The sequence below is a fragment of the Capsella rubella genome, unplaced genomic scaffold (genome assembly GCF_000375325.1).
Source record: "Capsella rubella cultivar Monte Gargano unplaced genomic scaffold, Caprub1_0 scaffold_2, whole genome shotgun sequence".
In the NCBI taxonomy this organism is placed as follows: Eukaryota; Viridiplantae; Streptophyta; class Magnoliopsida; order Brassicales; family Brassicaceae; genus Capsella; species Capsella rubella.
The window spans coordinates 13,994,105-14,013,600 of NW_006238922.1; the positions used below are offsets into that span (position 1 = coordinate 13,994,105).

Below are 19,496 nucleotides of genomic sequence, written 5' to 3' on the forward strand. Positions count from 1 at the left end.
TTTACAAATTAAAGGCATGGAAACTATTATCAAAATAGAGAGATTGCTGGAAAGACTTTACAAGATTATAGAAATCAAGTCAACAAAATTACTGAAAAAACTCTCTAACAATTTTTTTAGATGATTTCATTTGCATACAATCTATGATTTTTTTAAAGTCATCTAAATTATTTAAGTCACAAACCAATACCACCCCTTTAATCTTGTGTATCAAAATCATGTCCGAGTAACCAAGTTACGTTTCTTTTCCCTAGTCACATTGGCTTGTATCTATCTCTCCGAAGAAAAGTTATACAGAAAGACAAAGAAAAGAGAAGAGTCAGATGAGAATGTCAAAACTGTGAAAAGACTAGGAAACTCGGCCAAATCTCCTTTTTCTTTTTTTTTTTTTTTTACTATCTTTGCCGAGTTCCGTCAAGATTTCAGGACATAGTATTGCATTTTTTTTCTCAACGTAAATTTCCATTCTGCTTCACTCTTCCTCCGATCCCGACTCCTCAGAACTCGACTCTTTCTTCTTCACACTCCCATTTGCCTTCTTCGACCCTCTCTTCTCATCCATATCTTTCTTGTCATCCTCATCTTCACTGTACTCACTTTCATAATCATCATCATAGTCCTCCTCTTCAATCTCGTCTTCCTCCTCCATACCGTCTTCTGCAATCGCACCCTCTTCTGATACCAAACCACGTGTCCCAGCCCTCGTTCTTTTCAGGACTTTGACTTTCAGCGATGTCTTTTTGTCACACCCGATCCATGTGTCGCACAGGCAGAAGCAAGTCAAGTTGTATGTTCCCTCTGCCGGTGCTTGGAGTTTACCCATTACTAGTCTCGACCCGCCTTTAACCTTCTCAATGGCTTCTCTCACTGCATCGTTTGTTTCCTTCACCCCTGCCCCCGAACCTTCCATTGACTCACTGATGGCTTTCGATGCAGCTGTTATGGCTCCACCTTCATCCATGAAGCTAACCTTCTGAGAGAACCACACATTATTCGACACCGAATCCGCAAGAAGAACCCAGTAATTTTCTTCCTTGTGGAAGGGGAAGTAGGGTGCATGAGGAAGGGCGCCTATGAGCCCATTAGGTCGTTTCAGGGTGACCCAAGCTTGAAGGGTCACAATGTCTCCCTCTTGTATCCCCTCTTCTCCTTCTGTTTCACATGTGATGTCGACTGTAAGAGACGGCATCATTTCTAGCACCTTCTCAATGTCCTCAACATCAGTTGCTGACAAACCCGCTACCTGGGTGAGCAGTTCAGAACGGTCTTCCAACCTCATTTCTTGAAGATCTTGGAATGATTTAACCTTCTGAAAATAGGAGAAACAATGACATGTTAACTCGAAGTGCTGGTTTATATATACCTTTAGACTAGACCTGTTAGACTTTAAGTCAACCAACCTAAAGCAACACTACTACTTATTTGGAGAGCAGAACTCGAGAAGATTCTCAGGTCTCATAAATGTGAGAGAAAAATGCACATGATATGTAACTAGATATAATCTTGACTACTGCACTTGACACATCTAATAGTATAAGTGTACCTTCCGTGCTATCTTTTTGACAACGGCATCACTGAAGTGAGGGAGCTGTAAGAAAGGGGAAATGCCTTCTGAAGATACTCCAGAAGACTTCCTTGCACTAAGAGGAACAGCCTGCGATTTATAAATTTTAGTTCATCTTCCTCGACAACAACACTATGCATTTCTTAAACTTTTGGGGAGAAGTAAATCTTGTGGTGAAAAGAGACATAAAGAACTGGAAGCTCACAAGCAAGATAAAAACTAGAAGATAGGGGATGAGGGTAATATAATACCTGAACAATGCACTGAGATAGCTCAACTACTCCAACTGCAGGTCTCAGCCATCCATGTCCTTGGGAAGTGCGCGGTATAACCGCCATCTGCAAGAAACTCAAAAGTCACAATTTTATATAATGGATGAGTGGTTAAGAAAACCACCCACAATTTTAACAGTGTAACCAAAAGCATCAGAATTAATATGAGCTAAATAAACAAATAAATAATTAGATGAGCTAGATAGACCCAGAAGAGCATTTTAACCAAAACTTTTTAAAGTCTTTCATAAGTCTCTTTCGAGTTTCTCTTCTAATAGAGGAAAATTTGTCTCTTCTACTGTTCTACATAACAGGATAACACTTCCCAGTCATCGCTTCTGATGCTTATTGTTACAGAAAATGCTATTAAAATAGAGACTAGACCTTCAATAACTCCTCAAGGAGGCGAGGTGCAAGTTCTAGCACACGCCTGAAATCGCCTTGAAGGGCTGGAGACAGGACTCCCGATTCACGAGTTAACTGGGCCTGTATCAACAGCTCCGTCTGTACAGAAAACGAGGAAGTGAGTATTTCATATTATTCAATATCTAGCATTAGGTTGCGTAATTATAAAATACACCTTCACTATGGCAGGATGCTGTTTCCAAAACTTAGCTTGCTCTTGCTTCATGTTCTTCAGGTCCAAATTTAGCTCACTCCTAACAGACATAAAAAGCTTCTGCAGAGGTTCATCATCAGTTCTACGAACTGGAATCTCCATGTACTCAGCTGCTTTGGTGAAAACTTCCATAACTTTGCTGAGAACAAAGAATTTTAAACATGTCATACAAACAAACAAAAAGCCGATTTGTCATGCACCTATAGCATCACTTGGATGGGTATGAGTGAATTCACCTTGGGGCCAAAGAGGGTTTCATTAGATAATAATATGCGGAGAGTGTTTGATGCATAACGTAGTTCCCGGTATACTTTGATGACTTCGAGAGATATATAACAGCAATCACAAGGGGCAAGAGAATACAGACACCAACTATCCAAAGCAATAATATGCCACCAGATGCTCCATCTATGTCTAAAAGAAACTGAGGAAGAGCAATGCCCATTTGAAAACCCTGCATCACATCACAATATTTTAGTCTCAATAGGCTTGTCAATAAGACGGGAGCCCATGTCAAGGAAGATAAGATGTATCATTACTTGTCTGCCATCAGGATGACCATACTTCTCAAAGTTTTCACGGGATACTGGATCAGTCAAAGCCTGGTACGCTTTAGATATGAACTCCACAAAATATTTATTGGCCTCTGTAGTGGTCACCAATTACACAGGTCAATATCAACATAGAAGAAAACCGATCAGGAGTAAAAGATGCAACCAAAATGGAGTAATGATGAAAAGGAAAAAAAAAAACATTAAATGGCAAAACCAGAAGCAATTAGACCTGGATCGGGATTTTTATCAGGATGGTATTGAATGGAGAGCCTTCTGTATGCTTTCTTAATTTCAGAATCGGTAACTCCAGGTTCCAGTCCAAGTATACTGAATGGGTCAAAAACTTGGGTCTGTAGCACCCAATAAGGTAAATGAGCAAGTGGAATATGTTGATAGAAGTGTTACATACAAAAATGGTCAAGAGCAGGAAATGAGATTGAAGAGAATATGACCTCACGGCTCATGTTCTTAGTGTAATAAATCAAGAAAATCATCACGACCCATAGTAGCAAAAGCGTCAAGTTGCTCCACGTAGAGAAGTTAGAGATCTGCAGAGAGAACACAAAGAGGTTTCGGACATGCGCAAAAGCTATGGACATAGACCAGGTCAAGTAGAAAGTCTAACCTTTTGAAATAAGGATCTCTTATATTTGCCAGAACGGTCACACTCGAGACACTGACAATGAATGGTCCTTTGTTTCTTGGAGACAGCACGGCTTAACTTCACCATGGTATAAGGGACCAATGGAATTGCCATAATCGTCAAGATAAAAATGGGAAACAATGCGCTATTCTCTTCAGAGGCCGCCATCTTAGAAACCTTTTTAGATCAGAGATTATATTTTTGCTATGTTAGAATCTGACAGGTTGAAAGAGATACAAAATATAGTCAATCTATGTTGTGGAATAAAATCAAAGCCGGATCTGAGGGCTGAAATTAGGGGTTCTACATCGCAGCGATCAACACGACGAGACAATTAGATCTCGGCGCTACTCTATGTAAACAAGTTCTAACAGTGTAATAAAATTAGGTATATCAATCAATCCACGGGAAAAACAAACCAGAGAGAGGAAGCTTACCGGAGATCAGCTGCTTGGATGGGATCGGGCAGGCAAGAGCTACGAACAAACGCCGTTGCGGTTTTTTTTGCTTCTCTTCCCTTTTTTCCGATTGGTGGGTGTGATGAGGGAGGGCTCTTCTTACTTGCTCCTTCCTTTTTACCAATTTTTTTTTTTTTTTTTTTTTTAACCTTCTCATTTCATTAACATACGATTTACCTTCTAATTTACTCTTTTTTTTTTTTTACGAGTAATTTATGTTGCCTGCTAAATATTATCCCAATGGCTTCAACGTAGCAATGGTTATGGATGGTGTTTTATATGTCATTGCAAGTTCGCCATATGATTTTATACGGAAAGCTAGCATAAAGGTGTAGATAAAAAGGAGCAAGGTGATACCAAACTACATATATAAAAAAGTTAGAATAGTAATAATTCAATCAATGCACACAATGACTCAAGTGACAAGACCATGGATGATTACGATTCAAAGATGTGTGCATTTAAAAAAGAGATATTTTTGAAATTCTTCCATATATATATATATATATATATATATATTATTTTGCAATTTTATAAATTAAATTTTTTGATTTTTTTAATATTTTGATTAATTTCAGTGTTTTTTCATTTTTAAATTTTTTCTAATGGTATTTCAATATTATTTTTTTAATTTATAAGGTTATTTTTATTTATATTTCTCGGTTAATATAGTAGGATATTCAAATAACAAAAGTTTAATTATAAAAATATTACAAAATAAAATGTATTTCAAAGATGTTAACGTAGATATACATATTCTCAAATAAAACATAAATTATGAAAACCTTTGGGAACAAGTTTTTTTTAAAATTTTTAACTAAGAAAACTAAAAAAGGCAAAATATCAAAAAATAAAAAGGAAAGTGTATTAAAAAAAAAAAAAAAGGAAAGGAGAAGAACATTCCAGACGAACAACCCAAAGGTCCCAAACCCTGAGGTGTCCTTAATAAAAACCTCTTCTCTCTCTCTCTCTTTCTATTGCTCTTCAAGTTTTTCGCTGCGACACGATTCAGCTCAAGTCACCCAGATTTGGCTAGACGCTTCCAGAACGCGAACCCCTCTCGCGATCCAGGTTTGCTTCTGAAGCTCCAGTTTCAGATCTTCTAGATCTGTAGCTTCTTTTTTTCTCGTAGATGTGACTTTTTTTTTAGGTTTGATCTATGTTTGGGAAAATCTCTAGCTTCTTTTGTTTTCAAACTCCCTCGCTTGGTCTATGTTACTGTTGATTGGAATCTAAGATTGTGGTTTGATTTTGATTCCGTAAGGTGGTCTTAGGGTACCTATAACCTCAGTTTGAGCTGTTTTTTTTTCGCTATTTCACAGTTGTTAAAATCTCATAGTCTTTTGTTTTTCCATTGACTTGTAAGGTTGCTATCAAATACTTGGGAGTCCCTAGAATTGACGAACCCGAAGCCTGATAATGAGTGTAGTTGGGTTTGATTTTGGAAACGAGAACTGCCTTGTTGCTGTTGCAAGGCAAAGAGGTATCGACGTCGTTCTTAATGATGAGTCTAATCGCGAGACTCCCGCCATTGTCTGCTTTGGTGACAAGCAGCGCTTCATTGGCACTGCTGGAGCTGCTTCTACCATGATGAACCCCAAAAATTCCATTTCCCAAATCAAGCGCCTTATTGGTCGCCAGTTTTCTGACCCTGAGCTACAAAGGGATATCAAATCGCTGCCCTTTTCTGTCACCGAAGGGCCTGATGGGTATCCTTTGATCCATGCTAATTATTTGGGAGAGATGAGAGCCTTTACCCCTACACAGGTCATGGGAATGATGTTGTCTAACTTGAAAGGTATTGCTGAGAAGAATCTGAATGCAGCTGTCGTGGACTGCTGTATTGGTATTCCTGTTTACTTTACCGACATCCAGCGAAGGGCTGTTCTCGACGCAGCAACAATTGCAGGCTTGCATCCGCTGCACTTGATCCATGAGACTACAGCAACAGCTTTGGCATATGGAATTTATAAGACTGATTTGCCAGAGAACGAACCACTCAATGTTGCTTTCATTGACATTGGGCATGCTAGCATGCAAGTCTGCATTGCCGGCTTCAAAAAAGGACAGCTCAAAATCTTGTCTCACGGATTCGATCGCTCGCTAGGGGGAAGGGACTTTGATGAGGTTCTTTTCCATCATTTTGCCTCCAAGTTCAAGGAGGAGTACAAGATTGATGTCTCCCAGAATGCTAAGGCTTCTCTCAGGCTCCGCGCTGCATGCGAGAAACTGAAAAAGGTTCTAAGCGCAAATCCTGTGGCGCCTTTGAATATCGAGTGTTTGATGGATGAGAAAGATGTTAGGGGTGTCATCAAAAGGGAAGAGTTTGAAGAGATCAGCATCCCGATTTTGGAGCGTGTTAAGAGGCCTCTAGAAAAAGCTCTCTCCGATGCCGGCCTTACAGTTGAAGATGTACATATGGTTGAGGTTGTTGGCTCTGGCTCTCGTGTCCCTGCTATGATCAAGATCCTAACAGAGTTTTTTGGTAAGGAACCCAGGCGTACAATGAATGCAAGTGAGTGTGTGTCTAGGGGATGTGCCTTGCAGTGTGCCATTCTCAGTCCAACCTTTAAAGTTCGCGAATTCCAGGTGATGTGTGCATATCTATGCTTAAGATATGTTGTTTTTTTATATGCTTATAAGTATCTCGAGAACTGTTATACTTCAGGTTTTCTGACTAGTCTTATAATTTTTTTTGTTCTCTGAAGGTCCATGAGAGCTTCCCTTTCTCGATTTCGCTTGCGTGGAAAGGACTAGCTTCCGATGCTCAAAATGGTGGAGCCGAGAATCAGCAGAGCACCATTGTTTTCCCCAAAGGAAATCCCATTCCTAGTGTCAAGGCTCTAACATTTTATCGATCTGGAACATTCTCTGTTGATGTGCAATACAGTGATGTAAACGAGTTGCAAGCACCTCCAAAAATCAGCACATACTCGGTATGATCTTCCCCCATTGTCATCTCTGCGTATGACTATAGCGCTCTTGTTTCTCATGGTTAATCTCGTTTTTGTAGATTGGTCCCTTCCAGTCATCAAAGGGTGAGAGGGCAAAGCTTAAAGTGAAAGTGAGATTGAACCTGCATGGAATTGTCTCAGTTGAGTCGGCAACTGTAAGTTTCTTTAATTGAACTATTTAAAGGTTCATTCTCTCTAATAATTCATTATAAGTTGATCACCCCAGAACTGTGGCTTCCCATATGAACTTGGGGTTCATTTAATTTATGATTTTTTTTCTCTCCCCTTAATTCAGCTTTTGGAAGAGGAAGAAGTTGAAGTTCCTGTCTCTAAAGACCAATCAGAGGAAACTGCTAAGATGGAGACTGCATCTGCTGAGACAGCTCCTGCTTCTGGGGACTCTGATGTTAACATGCAGGATGCCAAGGGAACCAGTGATGCAGCTGGTACTGACAATGGTGCTCCAGAGTCTGCTGATAAGCCTGTGCAAATGGAAACCGATTCAAAGGCTAGTTTCTCTACTTGACTGATGCTGCTTGCTCTGTTCATTTGCTTTTAAACCTTAAATAATTAATATTTATTAATGGGATGTACAGGCTGAGGCTCCAAAGAAGAAGGTGAAGAAAACAAATGTACCCCTGTCAGAAGTGGTCTATGGTGCCTTGAAATCTGTGGAGGTTGAAAAGGCAGTGGAGAAAGAATTTGAGATGGCTTTGCAAGACAGAGTTATGGAGGAGACCAAGGACCGCAAGAATGCTGTTGAGTCCTATGTTTATGATATGCGGAACAAAGTGAGAATCCTTATCTTCTTCATTTGCATGCATTAAAAAGGTTCAGAGTATAGGGTACTGACATATTTTGTTTTCAGCTGAGCGATAAATACGAGGAATATATCACTGACGCAGATAGGGAAGCATTCCTGGTGAAGCTGCAGGAAGTGGAGGATTGGTTGTATGAAGATGGGGAAGATGAGACTAAAGGTGTTTATGTTGCGAAGCTCGAAGAGCTCAAGAAGGTACTGCACAGGATGACATTTCGGTGCAAAAAAAAAACCATTTTTGAAGCAATATTTTGACAGAGGTTGGGATTTGATATTTTATAGGTGGGTGACCCTGTTGAAGTGCGTTATAAGGAGTCATTGGAAAGAGGGTCGGTCATTGATCAGCTAAGCTACTGCATTAACAGCTACAGAGAGGCAGCTATGTCTAATGATCCAAAGTTTGACCACATTGAATTGGCAGAGAAGCAAAAGGTAATAATTCGGCTCATCTGGAAAGCACTGAACAAATCGTGAATTTCACATGACATGTGAAAATGATCTGATCCTCGTTTTGTTGTTGTGCAATAATGAAGGTCTTGAACGAGTGTGTGGAAGCTGAAGCTTGGCTGCGGGAGAAGAAGCAGCAGCAAGATACGCTTCCCAAGTATGCCACTCCGGCTATATTGTCAGCTGATGTTTCAAGCAAGGCGGAGGCATTGGACAAGTAAGCAAGGCTCTTTGTTTTTGTTTGTCCGAAGGGAAATGCTACATGATATAGAAAGTGAACATGCTTTGGATGTTTTGTAGGTTTTGCAGGCCTATAATGACCAAACCAAAGCCGGCTAAAGCAGAGGCACCACAAGCCAAGGGAGGTGAATCTACAGATGAGGGCAAGAGTGAGCCACAGCCACAAGCTTCTTCCGAACCAATGGAGACTGAGAATCCCACCGAAGGTAGCGCCTAAATCAATCACGAGAGCTAGATGGTGTTGTATCGATTTTGTTTTTCGTTCTCTCTTTAGTCATATAGTGAACTTCATTTTCTAGTTTGCTATTATCTCCCCAAAAAAATCTATATTTTGTTCTTCCTTTGGATAACATTTTTTTAGGAAGTAAATTTGCACTGCTCCTTTTTGTTTTATAAGTTTGGTTGTTTCTTCGATTTAATTATTGTTGAGAGTAATGCGGATTCGTTCTGCATTGGACTCTTTTAACATCAAAAGAGATGCAAACCAAATTGGAATGTTAATCAAAATATATATTTTATCTCCCAAACCTCAACGTCTTCTCCTCTATCGTAATCTTTGATATACTGAGGGATATGTGTAACGTCAATGCGCTTGCCCACAAAAGTCCCCTTCTCTTGCTCACCTGTTCCATCCACATTTAGTAAACGGTCTCATACTTCAACACTGGAAAGCATTAAGGACCACAACTTACAAAGTCCACTTTCTTTGATATAGCTTCTAAAGCAGGCGTAGCCATTGGCGACTACGTTGAGATCATTCAGACTGAAGTTGTATCGTTTCTCCAGTCCCAAATATAGCACCTGCCATTTTGAAGATGACTCTTGCTCTGTATACTGTATATACATGTACATGTATGGTAGCGTAAGCCTTTAAAGTGATCCGACAATAATTACCTTGTCACACCCGAATGACATCAGCCTCTTTAATGTGCTAAATAGCGCAATAGTTAGATCATCGCTGTAGACCACATCTGCGGCGAAAATGAAGCTTGCATTTTTAACTTGTTCAAAGTCCTGCGAGCTCCAACAATACCTAAACATAAACCAGGACACAGAGCTATGTGAAGGGGCACATAAGATAAGATATGTATCAAGGTGAAGAAAAAGGAGTTTGACGCATAATTACTTGTCCGGAATTGTGCAGTGGCAATTGGTGTCTTGAATAGGCCATTCGCTGATCCAGTTGAGCTCACGGACATTTACCACAGTTTTGGGGTTAAACAAGGATGAGTTGATTTCGACGTTGTTAGCACAGTTGCCAAGAATTGCGTCTCCATGGTCTATTATTGTTGAAGGAGGAAGAAAACAGAAAAGCCTAGATGAGACCAGATGCAGCTTGAACAGTAAAGCATGGGAAAGAGAGATGTGTAGTAGAAATTAGGTTGCAGGACCAGTAAGGAAAACAGCCTTGGCGACCCGTGCAAGCAATATACCCAGTAGCCCTGGAAAAACATAAGAAAGGAGACTCAAAAAAGATGGGAATGGAAGAGTATTATGTATCCATCATGTTACGAGAAAATGACCTGTTCCGGAACCAAGTTCCAGACACACAATGCCGTGGAACTCAGATGAGGTGCACGTCTTATGTAGCACAAATTCTGATAGGACAAGTTGTGATTTCCACACCTAGAGAGAGAGAGAGAGAGAGAGAGAGAGAGAGAGAGAGAGAGAGAGAGAGGTATTGTGAATTGTGGATTGGAAAAAAGAGAATTGAGAGGCATACCTGGAGACCAACAAGAGGGAGCGTAGATGTGATAGAATGCTGAATAGTGACAGTAAACGAGAGAGGGGATGGGACAGCTTACAGAAACAAGGAAAAGAAGGAAGGGGTTAACAAAAAGGATATGCAAAGCAAAATATCATATCTACAGACTTACTAGTGAAATTGTTCTTGTTGCGTCTAGGAAGAAGAAGATCTCCGTCTTTATCAACACTGAAGTTACAATGATGATGACCGGAGAAACTGAAACGGGAAAGAAAAGGTTTGTTAGTGGCGGGTGGGCAGCCGAGGTGAATCTCGCTCATCACCTCATCCTCCATTTCTCCCACACTTATGGATCTACAAAACAAAACTTAGGGCTTTTCTAGCTCTGTGCGAATCTAATAGAGATTGAATGTAAAGAAGAAGGTGGAGATGGTCGATAATTCCAAGGATTTTATGGTATTTTTGTTTACACTTTTTTTAAGTTTACAAAGAATACACACTGATGACGACGAGTGACGAAAACATTTTATATAAATAAAATTAATATCGTGAGAGAGCATCGACGCGAGCGGCGACCTCATCGAAATCTGGGACGGAGAAGTGGTTGGGCTGCCACGAGGCTGTTCTACGACTCATCCTCCTTATCCCCTCTCCTCCGCTTGCTTTCTCCATCGATTCTGATCTCATGTTCTTACTCTGTTTCAATGCTTCCTCTTCAGGGGGCGCCTTTGCGAATCTTCGTCTCACTGATCTCGGCTTTGGTTTCCCGGCACTCGGAGATTCTGTTTCAGACCATCATCAATCATCATCACTACTTGCAAAAAAAAACCCTTTTATGTAAAACAACAACTCACCACTGTCCTCGGCCATGAGATCAGATTCGGTCATCTTCTCCGGAAGGCTTTCCTGTTTTTCAATTTTTGGTTTGCTGGTAGGCATGTATCTGTAGTAGAATGGTTTCGTTTCTGGGTCCTCCTCCGGGCCAGTGACACAACTCCCGCTTGTACTCATTGAGTCTTCTTCGCTTGTACTCATGGACTTGTTGGTGTCATCCAAAGAGTCTTCTCTGCTGCCGTGAAACGAAAGGCTGATTCTGTTTTCCACAGTTGTTCTGGGGTCGATGGTCTTTGTTTTTGCTTCTTCTGTTTCCGTCTGATGAGGTGGTGCTGTGTACAACCTCTGCTCTAACGACTTGGCATCCCATTTTATGGAGTGCTCTCTGGCTATTTCCCGCAGCAGCTCCACCTTCATTTCCTTTGACGGCGGCTCTGCTTTGAATCTCTCTACAAACTGCACATTCCCATGGAGTGAGCAAGTTTTTACTGGTTGGTTATAGTTATTGAAAGTCCTCATCAAATGCAAAAAAGAAAAAAGAAAAAAAATACCTCAGGATTGACAAATTGTTCAAGAGTATTCCCGTATCTCTCAGCAAATAAAGACCTGAGGTCGCGTAGCTCAGGCACTTCAGAGACTCTAGCGGCCGCGTATACAAGGGAGGAGATGGCCTCGCGGCACTCATCAGGGCACTGACTGCTCAAACAAGACCCCATGTTTTATATGAACGAACCTAGTCCGAAAGCAAGTAAGGGCCAAGTAAAGGGGGACATGTGTTTACTTGGATTTCTGTAAGAGAGAGACATTGGATGAAACACAGATGCAGAATTGCTCCAACAATTCATAACAAGCCAGCCTCCTTTTCTCCTCAATAAGCCCTTCTGCCTGCCCCACACGCAACCAAAACAATCTCTATTTACATATTCACTCATGTGACTAACTTGAAAAGACAAACACAATTTTGCTTATGCAACAAGTTATAAGACTCTGTTATATAACCAGCTGGTGCATGACAGCATTAAAAATGAATATATATTATATTTTTTCGCCCTTGCTTCCATATTGTAATACTAAAATAGAAGGAACAAGGATTTAAGGAAACCATCGTTGACCCTCTATTAGGATTCTTCTTTCTTTCTGTTGGAAACGTAATTGCTTTCACGTTGGGAGAACCAGTCAGATCCCCGTGACCCATTTAAATGACAGAGGAGGACATGAATTGCGGATATGATTCCTAAGGACTTTGTTGGATCTATATATGTAATATGGTAAAGAAACACAAAAAGGGAAATCGAATACCCTGCCGTAAGCATTGTAATCGAGGTTGTTCTTGAGAAGATCGACAATGTCGTTCTTGAGGTATTTGCAAACCGAGTTTTTCTTCCTCTTCACGGTGTCCACTCTTGTCTTGGTTATCTTGACCAACGTCTTGCTGAGATATTAGAAACGATTTGTGCAATCAACAAAGATGACAGACATCAATTGGAACGGAAAAAGAAAGGACAAGACTTACCATTTCGTATAGAATCTGGGTTTAAACAGCCCATCAAACATTGTGCCTTTCGTAAAAAAGGAAAGAAACAGAGAATGTTTTCTTCTTCTTCTTCTTCTTCTTTTTGTTTTTGGTTTGTTTGTTTTGGTTTTTTTTGTTATATCTCTCTCTTTCGTGCAAGAGAAAGAGAGAGATGGAGAAGAAATGTGTCGTTCTTTTGGGAAAGAAGGCGCTTTAAGGGAAGGGCTTTAGCTTTATAAGAAAGAGAGAGGGAATGAAAAAGAAACGACCTTGGTTTGGCTCGGTCTTACATGAGATCTGAAGAAACGGACTTAATTGTACCGCAAGAAAACCATGGAACCTGTGTCTCCTCCGCTTTTTTATCGAAGAAAGCATCTTCTTTTGTAACTCTTTATATATATAATTAAGGGCAAGATAGCCCGCGCTTGGATAGGGATAGCTATAGCCCCCATAGGATCAGTTCGGAAACTGCAATTTTACCAAAACAGGGTGGACGTTCCCACAAGTGTAGGGAGTTGACTAGGGTTAGTTTCGGAATTCAAACACTCTCTCTTCTTTTCTTTTCTTTTTTTATAAGTTAACCATTTCGTAGGTGACAACTAGTGAGAGAGAGAGAGAGAGTGATCTAGGAACATCATAGATACAGTGAATTCTAGGAACATCATCGATTTTAGTGTTTAGTTTCTTTTTTTTTTTTTGTTAAACCCATCATAGATCCAAACCAACAACAAACGGTGATCTCTTTTAGGATATTATCGATTGGGCCAAAATAACATAGGCGAAGCCCATTCGACCGGTCTAAGAAAAAGAAGCTTGCTTGTTCTCTTAGCTTTAGCCAAGAAATAGAGATGATCAGAGAGATTTGGAGTTTGAATGTTTACGTTATAAAGTCGGAATCTTTTCTTATTCATGCGGCACACGAATCTGGCTAAACATGTGCAGAAGAAAGAGGAGAAAGAGGAGAAGGTGAACAGTTCCCAACACTAGTGCTTTTATAAGCTTGTATCCTTCCAACTTAGAGACTTATTTGGTGCAAACAATGTAAACTGATTTTAACTAGAGTGAGAAAATTAACAACGTTAATGATAATCAGCTTGACGTCTCTATATCTCTCTCTCTCCCTCTATATATATATATATATATATTCAAATTCAAGAATCAAGATTATAATTATAGTAATAATAATAAAAAGATACCAAATGTTTAGTGTACTCGACGTTTCTTCTTCTTCATGTGATGATGGATGGGGATTACGTGCACTACTTTGTTCCTTGAACAAAATCCGTTTGAATGGAGTAAGATAACACGTTTTGAAAATATAGGAGTTGTTTAATTCGTCCTTAATAATAAGACAAGACAGACACTCATATAATATTAAAGCACTGAGAGAGAGAGAGAGAGAGAGAGAGGGAGGGAGAGCTATCAATTGCTAAATGATAGTATTAAATATAATAAGGCTAATGTGTGATCATCATCATCATGGTTGTGAAGGAAAAACAGAGGAAAAGAAAGAGTTGTATACTGGGAGGAGATGTGTATGTATGTAGGTGGCGAGAGTGGGTTGGGGGAGATGGTGTGACAAGGACGGTGCAATCTCAATCTCTAGCTTTCCCCACGATAGTATTTGTGTCTTTTTGCTTCTTCCTTCTAAGTTAGTACTCCTATTAATGAATAATGGTGATCCCCAAAAGCCTCCTCCCCCATTTGATTTGGTGATGATCATTCCTCTCTCTCACTGCTAAGTTCCGATCGAGAGGAGACAGATTATTTCTTTTCTCTATCAAGTATCAACTTGCCTACCTCTGTTTCTATCTAATCAAATCTAACCAACAAACCCAAAACAAAAAAAAACAAAAAAAAGTTGCTGACTCACGTTTATACGTCCTTGGACGACCTTGAGAGATGGATTTTTGGCCGGAGTTTATGGCGACCAGCTGGGGAAGAGAGTTCGTCGCCGGTGGTTTCGGAGGCGTCGCCGGAATCATCTCCGGTTACCCCTTGGACACCCTGAGGATCCGCCAGCAACATAGCTCCAATTCCGGATCTGCCTTCACCATTCTCCGCCGTATGCTCGCCGTTGAGGGTCCCTCCTCCCTCTACAGAGGCATGGCTGCCCCCTTGGCCTCCGTCACTTTTCAGGTTTCTTTTCTTTCTTTTTTTCCTTGAAAAGATTCAATCAACCTTTTTGTTTCTTCTTATTGCGGATAAAGCTGTCTCAGAATATCCCCCACCAAAAGAAAGTGAAGATGCTTATTTGATTTGATGATTCTCTTTTGCTAAATCACACACTCTCTCTCTCTCTCTCTCTCTCTCTCTCTCTCTCTCTCTCTCGCTTTTCTTTTTTTGCAGAATGCTATGGTATTCCAGATTTACGCCATTCTATCTCGCTCCTTTGATTCCTCTCTTCCTCTGGAAGAACCTCCTTCCTACACAGGTGTTGCTCTTGGAGGGGTCGGCACCGGTGCTATGCAGAGCCTCTTGCTCACCCCTGTCGAGCTCATCAAGATTCGTCTCCAGCTACAACAACACACCACCAGAACCAACTCTGGTGGTGGTCCCGTCAGCTTGGCCAAGACCATCCTTAGGACCCAAGGTCTTAGGGGGATTTACAAAGGCCTCACCATCACTGTCCTCAGAGATGCTCCCGCTCATGGCCTCTACTTCTGGACCTACGAGTACGTCAGAGAAAGGCTTCATCCCGGCTGCAGAAAGACTGGTGAAGAAAACCTCACCACCATGTTGGTCGCAGGTGGCCTTGCTGGTGTTGCCAGCTGGGTCGCTTGCTATCCCCTTGATGTCGTCAAGACCAGACTCCAACAAGGCCACGGGGGTTACGACGGCATTGCTGATTGTTTTCGCAAGAGCGTTAAACAGGAAGGCTATAGGGTTCTCTGGCGTGGCCTCGGGACTGCTGTTGCCAGGGCCTTCGTCGTCAACGGTGCTATTTTTGCTGCTTATGAGGTTGCTCTGAGGTGTTTATTCAGTCAGTTGACACCCGCTTATGTTGTCACAGGAAAGTGACTATACTTTCATGGACCTGTGAATGTAGTTAAATATTATTAGTTCAGAAATCACAGCGACATTCAAAAATTATTACAAACCCAAAAGAAAACAGATGAAATGAAATTCTATATGCTCTTCTCCTTCCACTTTTTTGCTAATGGTTTACGTAGAAACTCAGTGCCAAGGATGTCCTCCAATCACAGACTCTGTCACTAATGCTGAATTGTTTCATATGAATTTTCAATATTTTTGTGTTTGAAGAATTGGTGCAACAGTCTGTGAACATCTCCATAGCCTTTGGTGGAATAAATAAGACGATCTTTGATCCACTTTGGGAGCTTGTTGGATGGAGGTGATGTTCTTTTGGATGGATCATTGGAATATCTACCATCTACCAGTAAAATGGCTGCATAATCCTTTATGTGCCTGATGGCCCTACCTGAAAAGCAACCAGGGAAGAAACATTAATTTGTCTCAGTCCCTCAACACTAAATAAAACGCAACACTTTTTAGGAGCCCGCAAGCTCACCGATTGATTGGTTAACTGCTTTCATACACAAATTTTCATAGTATTCTTTTCCTCTCCGTTTGCAGCTCTTTAACACGCCAAATCCTGCTTGAACACCTCCACTGTAGTAAGAATCATCAACCAATGTCACAGAAGGTTTTGCGGAATCAGAATCTCCAAGACCTTCTATATGCTTTATTCTCTCTAACAACTCAATGTCAGACGGGCTGGGATACGGCAGACCAACCATCACAACACACCGGCACATGCTGTCGCTGAAGTTGATTCCTTCTGACACCTTCCCACCAACCACAGCTAGCATTATTGCCCCTCTTTCGCTTTCTATCGTTTCCTTGTAATCTCTGAGAACAGCTTCTACTTCAGTGTTTCTTCTGGGTTCTCTGAACACACGCTTCTTCTTTATAATTCTTCTGAGTATCCCTGAGTTACTCCACGCTGTGTGCACCTGTGTTTCATACTCAAAGGAGGAGAAGAAGACGATAACTCCTTCAGGAACCACTGCCACCAGGTTGCTCATTAAGAGTCCTAACTCCTGTATCTGTCAACCATAACCCAGAGAGTCAAAAACACAATACTCTTTCTGAATCTCACTAATGTTAAAGGAATAAATCATGAGGGAAACGTGCTGTCAATTGGATTACCTACCATTGCTGTTGAGCTTCTTGAACTGTGGCTAAAGTCAAAAGACTGACCCGAAGGACCATGTGAAACTGCGATTGGCATTATGCTCTCAGGGGGAACAATGTGACTACATGAGAAGAACTGCAGCTGATTCGATTGTAGCCATGGAAAGAGTCGTTCCCTTGTCTCTTCTATAGGTTGAAGTGTCCCACCAGCCAATATGACAGCATGTGCTTCATCCACCACCTACACAAATTGGTTTCATTAACAATTACATTGTTCAACTGCGGAAACCACTACGTAGTCAGAAATAAAGAAACTCATTTATGCAAGGGCCAACCTCTGAAAATAACTTCGCTCCAGTAAGCATAACATATTTGATGTACCCTCCTTGTTGGCCAGAGGTAGATGAACTCGTCCTTGAAATTATTATCCGCCCATCACCATTGTTGTTAGTGAGTGCCACCAACATATCAGAAAACGCTCTAAAACTTGTTAACTTGCTCGTTTGCTCATGTGCCACTGGATCTTTCTGCAACATAGCAACTCTCTCCCCATACCCACTGACCTGGACACAGTTGAACAGCAAAGTTAAGAAAAGGGCAATGAGGAGGAGAAAAGAGTTGGACAAGCAAAGGGGAAAATAGTAACAACCAATTACCTTATGAATGATATTGCTTTCCTTTATATAGGCAAGTAACTTGACCAAATTGATATTGTCTATATTAAGATAAAATAAAAAGTCATATATTGCCATTGAACAAGCACCGCAAGGATTGCTATTAGAGGGGTGTCCATTATCAAGTCCAACATTTACGCTGTTCAGAATTGTATCACTAGTAAAGGGTTTGAGGAGGGCTCGGGTGAGAATCAAAAGAATTTGGATATATCTCCGGTTTCCAGCTCCCAAGAGATTCTGGAATCTTCCCAGATAACTCTCTATACTGCAATGTATATCATCCAACTGCATTACAAAATCACTTAGAAATCATGACTCCACAATCCACATGATGTGAAGTATCTGTAAAGCAGCTTCGAAATAATCCTATTCAAACAACATGAGCTCTAAGAGCAGATGAAACTGAGATTTTACCTGTGACACTGTTATTTTTGCATCATGCATACTGAGAAGAGTGTCAGCCAGATTGTGAGCCTCGTCTATGATAACAACACTCTTTTTCAAGCTTAGACCAAGAGATTCTCGTGAAGACTTTGATAGAAGAGACTGATATGGAAGAATAACAAGATCAGCTGCCGGGGCCATTCTTCTGGAACCGTAGTATGGACAAGTTCTCATTTCTCGTCCAAGCTGAACAAGATCCTCAATGTCCATGGCTTCTTGTTGAAAACTCTCAGCCTTGAATTCTCTCTGTAGTTTATGTTTTCTAAGCATTGGGCATCTGCAAGAAGCTTTGGTTCGTCCTACCTTTACATTTGTACCTAAATTCTGAAATGTGGAAGCTTCCCCTAGTTAGCAATATAATTCTTTGATTCTGCTAAACGAAATGAGAAAATGAGCACATATTCTGTGATGTCAGTGAGAAGCTTGGATTAAGAGTTCAGATGCTTACTTACCAGGAATGCAAGATGGAAGACGTTTTATAGATCAAAAGCCATATGATTAAACAAGTTGATAATGTGTACCTTCTTTTTAGAGACTTGAGATTTCTTCTTCTTTTGTAACTCTAAGCACCTCTCGCTGATTCGGGTCACATTACCAAGCTTAAGAACATCTGTACATGACCCTAGTGTAAGTGTAAGTAAGTATGAAGTAAACAATGAAAGAGAGTAAGGAGAAATGACGGGACACCTTCATTTATGCACAAGTTCTTTCGGGAGCCGAGACAAACAACATTGATATTTTTGGCAAACACAGTCTTGCGCAACTCCTTGACGAATTGGGAAAGCTGTGAATGTGTTCGGCTGCAAAAGAAAACCTTGGGTCCTTGTTCGTCATCGGAGCACCCATTCTCGTCGTCCTCATCCTCTGATGAACTGTCAAAACCTCCGGCAGTTTTTCTCTTGGACTTGCGAGATGAGTCATCTTCGCTTTGGTAATCTTCCAACAAAAATTCTTGATCGTTGAGATCGGCCTCGTATTTGCTTACAGAAACGTCGCCTTCCGTGGTGGGGTTAGGGAAAAGTTGGGGAACCCTTTCCTTGGCATGTTTCCTGAGCCGAAATGAGGATTTGGAGCTCTTGTCATCATCATCAATGGTTCTATTATCGTTGAGAGTGAAATCTCTCATCCAATCGGGCTCGTCCTCAGCACCAACCTTGTCGGAGTCTTCAGTTAAATCAGAGTTGCCCTTCTCCTTGCGGTCAATCAACCACTGGAGAGCACTGCAGATAATGCTTAGAGATTTTCCAGTACCTGAGAGATCAAACCCTAATAATAAGTGAATACTGGGATCGAATTAAAATAAAATAAAAAAAGAATAAAGTACCAGTGGGGCTTTCGAGCATGGAAACGCCTCCATTGTCCAGAAACTGATAGAGCGCATTCATGAAATCGATTTGGATCGAATACGGCTTGTACGGAAACGCCGGGAATTCTCGTTTCTCCGTCATCGAGGAAGAATGATTCCGCTTCCCTTGTTTTCCTTTTCTAGCAGGGTTTTTGGATTGATGATGTCCCCTTCCAACCAAAAAATAGTTGGCATTTTGCCGCCGATTTCGAAGAAGACGACGCTGTTTGGACGCGGGGCTAAGAATACTCC

At 40.9% G+C, this 19,496-nt stretch overlaps 6 protein-coding genes and 1 long non-coding RNA gene across 7 annotated transcripts; 2 read left to right on the top strand and 5 right to left on the bottom strand.

The window, feature by feature from the left end:
• Positions 1-144: 144 nt before the first annotated feature.
• On the bottom strand, positions 145-4,211 carry LOC17895766 (dnaJ protein ERDJ2A). Its single transcript, XM_006301475.2, has 11 exons — positions 4,090-4,211; positions 3,635-3,829; positions 3,462-3,557; positions 3,239-3,359; positions 2,995-3,101; positions 2,692-2,909; positions 2,417-2,594; positions 2,221-2,340; positions 1,816-1,902; positions 1,544-1,654; positions 145-1,309 (listed from the first exon to the last, which is right to left on the bottom strand). The coding sequence occupies exons 2-11, from the start codon at positions 3,818-3,820 to the stop codon at positions 473-475; spliced, it is 2,061 nt and encodes a 686-aa protein (XP_006301537.1). The 5' UTR covers positions 3,821-3,829; positions 4,090-4,211; the 3' UTR covers positions 145-472.
• Positions 4,212-5,076: 865 nt separating this feature from the next.
• On the top strand, positions 5,077-8,952 carry LOC17896051 (heat shock 70 kDa protein 15). Its single transcript, XM_006300678.2, has 10 exons — positions 5,077-5,181; positions 5,477-6,699; positions 6,819-7,046; positions 7,124-7,219; positions 7,360-7,572; positions 7,661-7,855; positions 7,933-8,079; positions 8,167-8,316; positions 8,418-8,548; positions 8,632-8,952. The coding sequence occupies exons 2-10, from the start codon at positions 5,530-5,532 to the stop codon at positions 8,786-8,788; spliced, it is 2,487 nt and encodes an 828-aa protein (XP_006300740.1). The 5' UTR covers positions 5,077-5,181; positions 5,477-5,529; the 3' UTR covers positions 8,789-8,952.
• Positions 8,953-8,985: 33 nt separating this feature from the next.
• On the bottom strand, positions 8,986-10,715 carry LOC17896340 (methyltransferase-like protein 22). The gene is made up of 8 exons (XM_023788381.1): positions 10,449-10,715; positions 10,295-10,371; positions 10,095-10,197; positions 9,963-10,013; positions 9,698-9,851; positions 9,466-9,604; positions 9,264-9,372; positions 8,986-9,194 (listed from the first exon to the last, which is right to left on the bottom strand). Exons 1-8 carry the CDS (start codon positions 10,609-10,611, stop codon positions 9,073-9,075), a joined length of 918 nt encoding a protein of 305 aa, XP_023644149.1. The 5' UTR covers positions 10,612-10,715; the 3' UTR covers positions 8,986-9,072.
• On the bottom strand, positions 10,707-12,971 carry LOC17894242. The gene is made up of 6 exons (XM_006302367.2): positions 12,624-12,971; positions 12,410-12,542; positions 11,892-11,995; positions 11,662-11,806; positions 11,131-11,566; positions 10,707-11,058 (listed from the first exon to the last, which is right to left on the bottom strand). Exons 1-6 carry the CDS (start codon positions 12,662-12,664, stop codon positions 10,817-10,819), a joined length of 1,101 nt encoding a protein of 366 aa, XP_006302429.1. The 5' UTR covers positions 12,665-12,971; the 3' UTR covers positions 10,707-10,816.
• A 1,072-nt stretch (positions 12,972-14,043) lies between these two features.
• Positions 14,044-14,598, bottom strand: LOC111832080. Its single transcript, XR_002835215.1, has 2 exons — positions 14,497-14,598; positions 14,044-14,358 (listed from the first exon to the last, which is right to left on the bottom strand). It is a non-coding gene; the product is annotated as an uncharacterized LOC111832080 (long non-coding RNA).
• Positions 14,503-15,766, top strand: LOC17894027 (mitochondrial arginine transporter BAC2). Its single transcript, XM_006301140.2, has 2 exons — positions 14,503-14,762; positions 14,973-15,766. Exons 1-2 carry the CDS (start codon positions 14,526-14,528, stop codon positions 15,642-15,644), a joined length of 909 nt encoding a protein of 302 aa, XP_006301202.1. The 5' UTR covers positions 14,503-14,525; the 3' UTR covers positions 15,645-15,766.
• LOC17896527 (ATP-dependent DNA helicase DDX11) lies at positions 15,668-19,440 on the bottom strand. The gene is made up of 9 exons (XM_006301379.2): positions 19,224-19,440; positions 18,587-19,150; positions 18,421-18,509; positions 17,870-18,223; positions 17,438-17,740; positions 17,117-17,344; positions 16,801-17,022; positions 16,156-16,693; positions 15,668-16,065 (listed from the first exon to the last, which is right to left on the bottom strand). The coding sequence occupies exons 1-9, from the start codon at positions 19,345-19,347 to the stop codon at positions 15,839-15,841; spliced, it is 2,649 nt and encodes an 882-aa protein (XP_006301441.1). The 5' UTR covers positions 19,348-19,440; the 3' UTR covers positions 15,668-15,838.
• Positions 19,441-19,496: the final 56 nt, after the last annotated feature.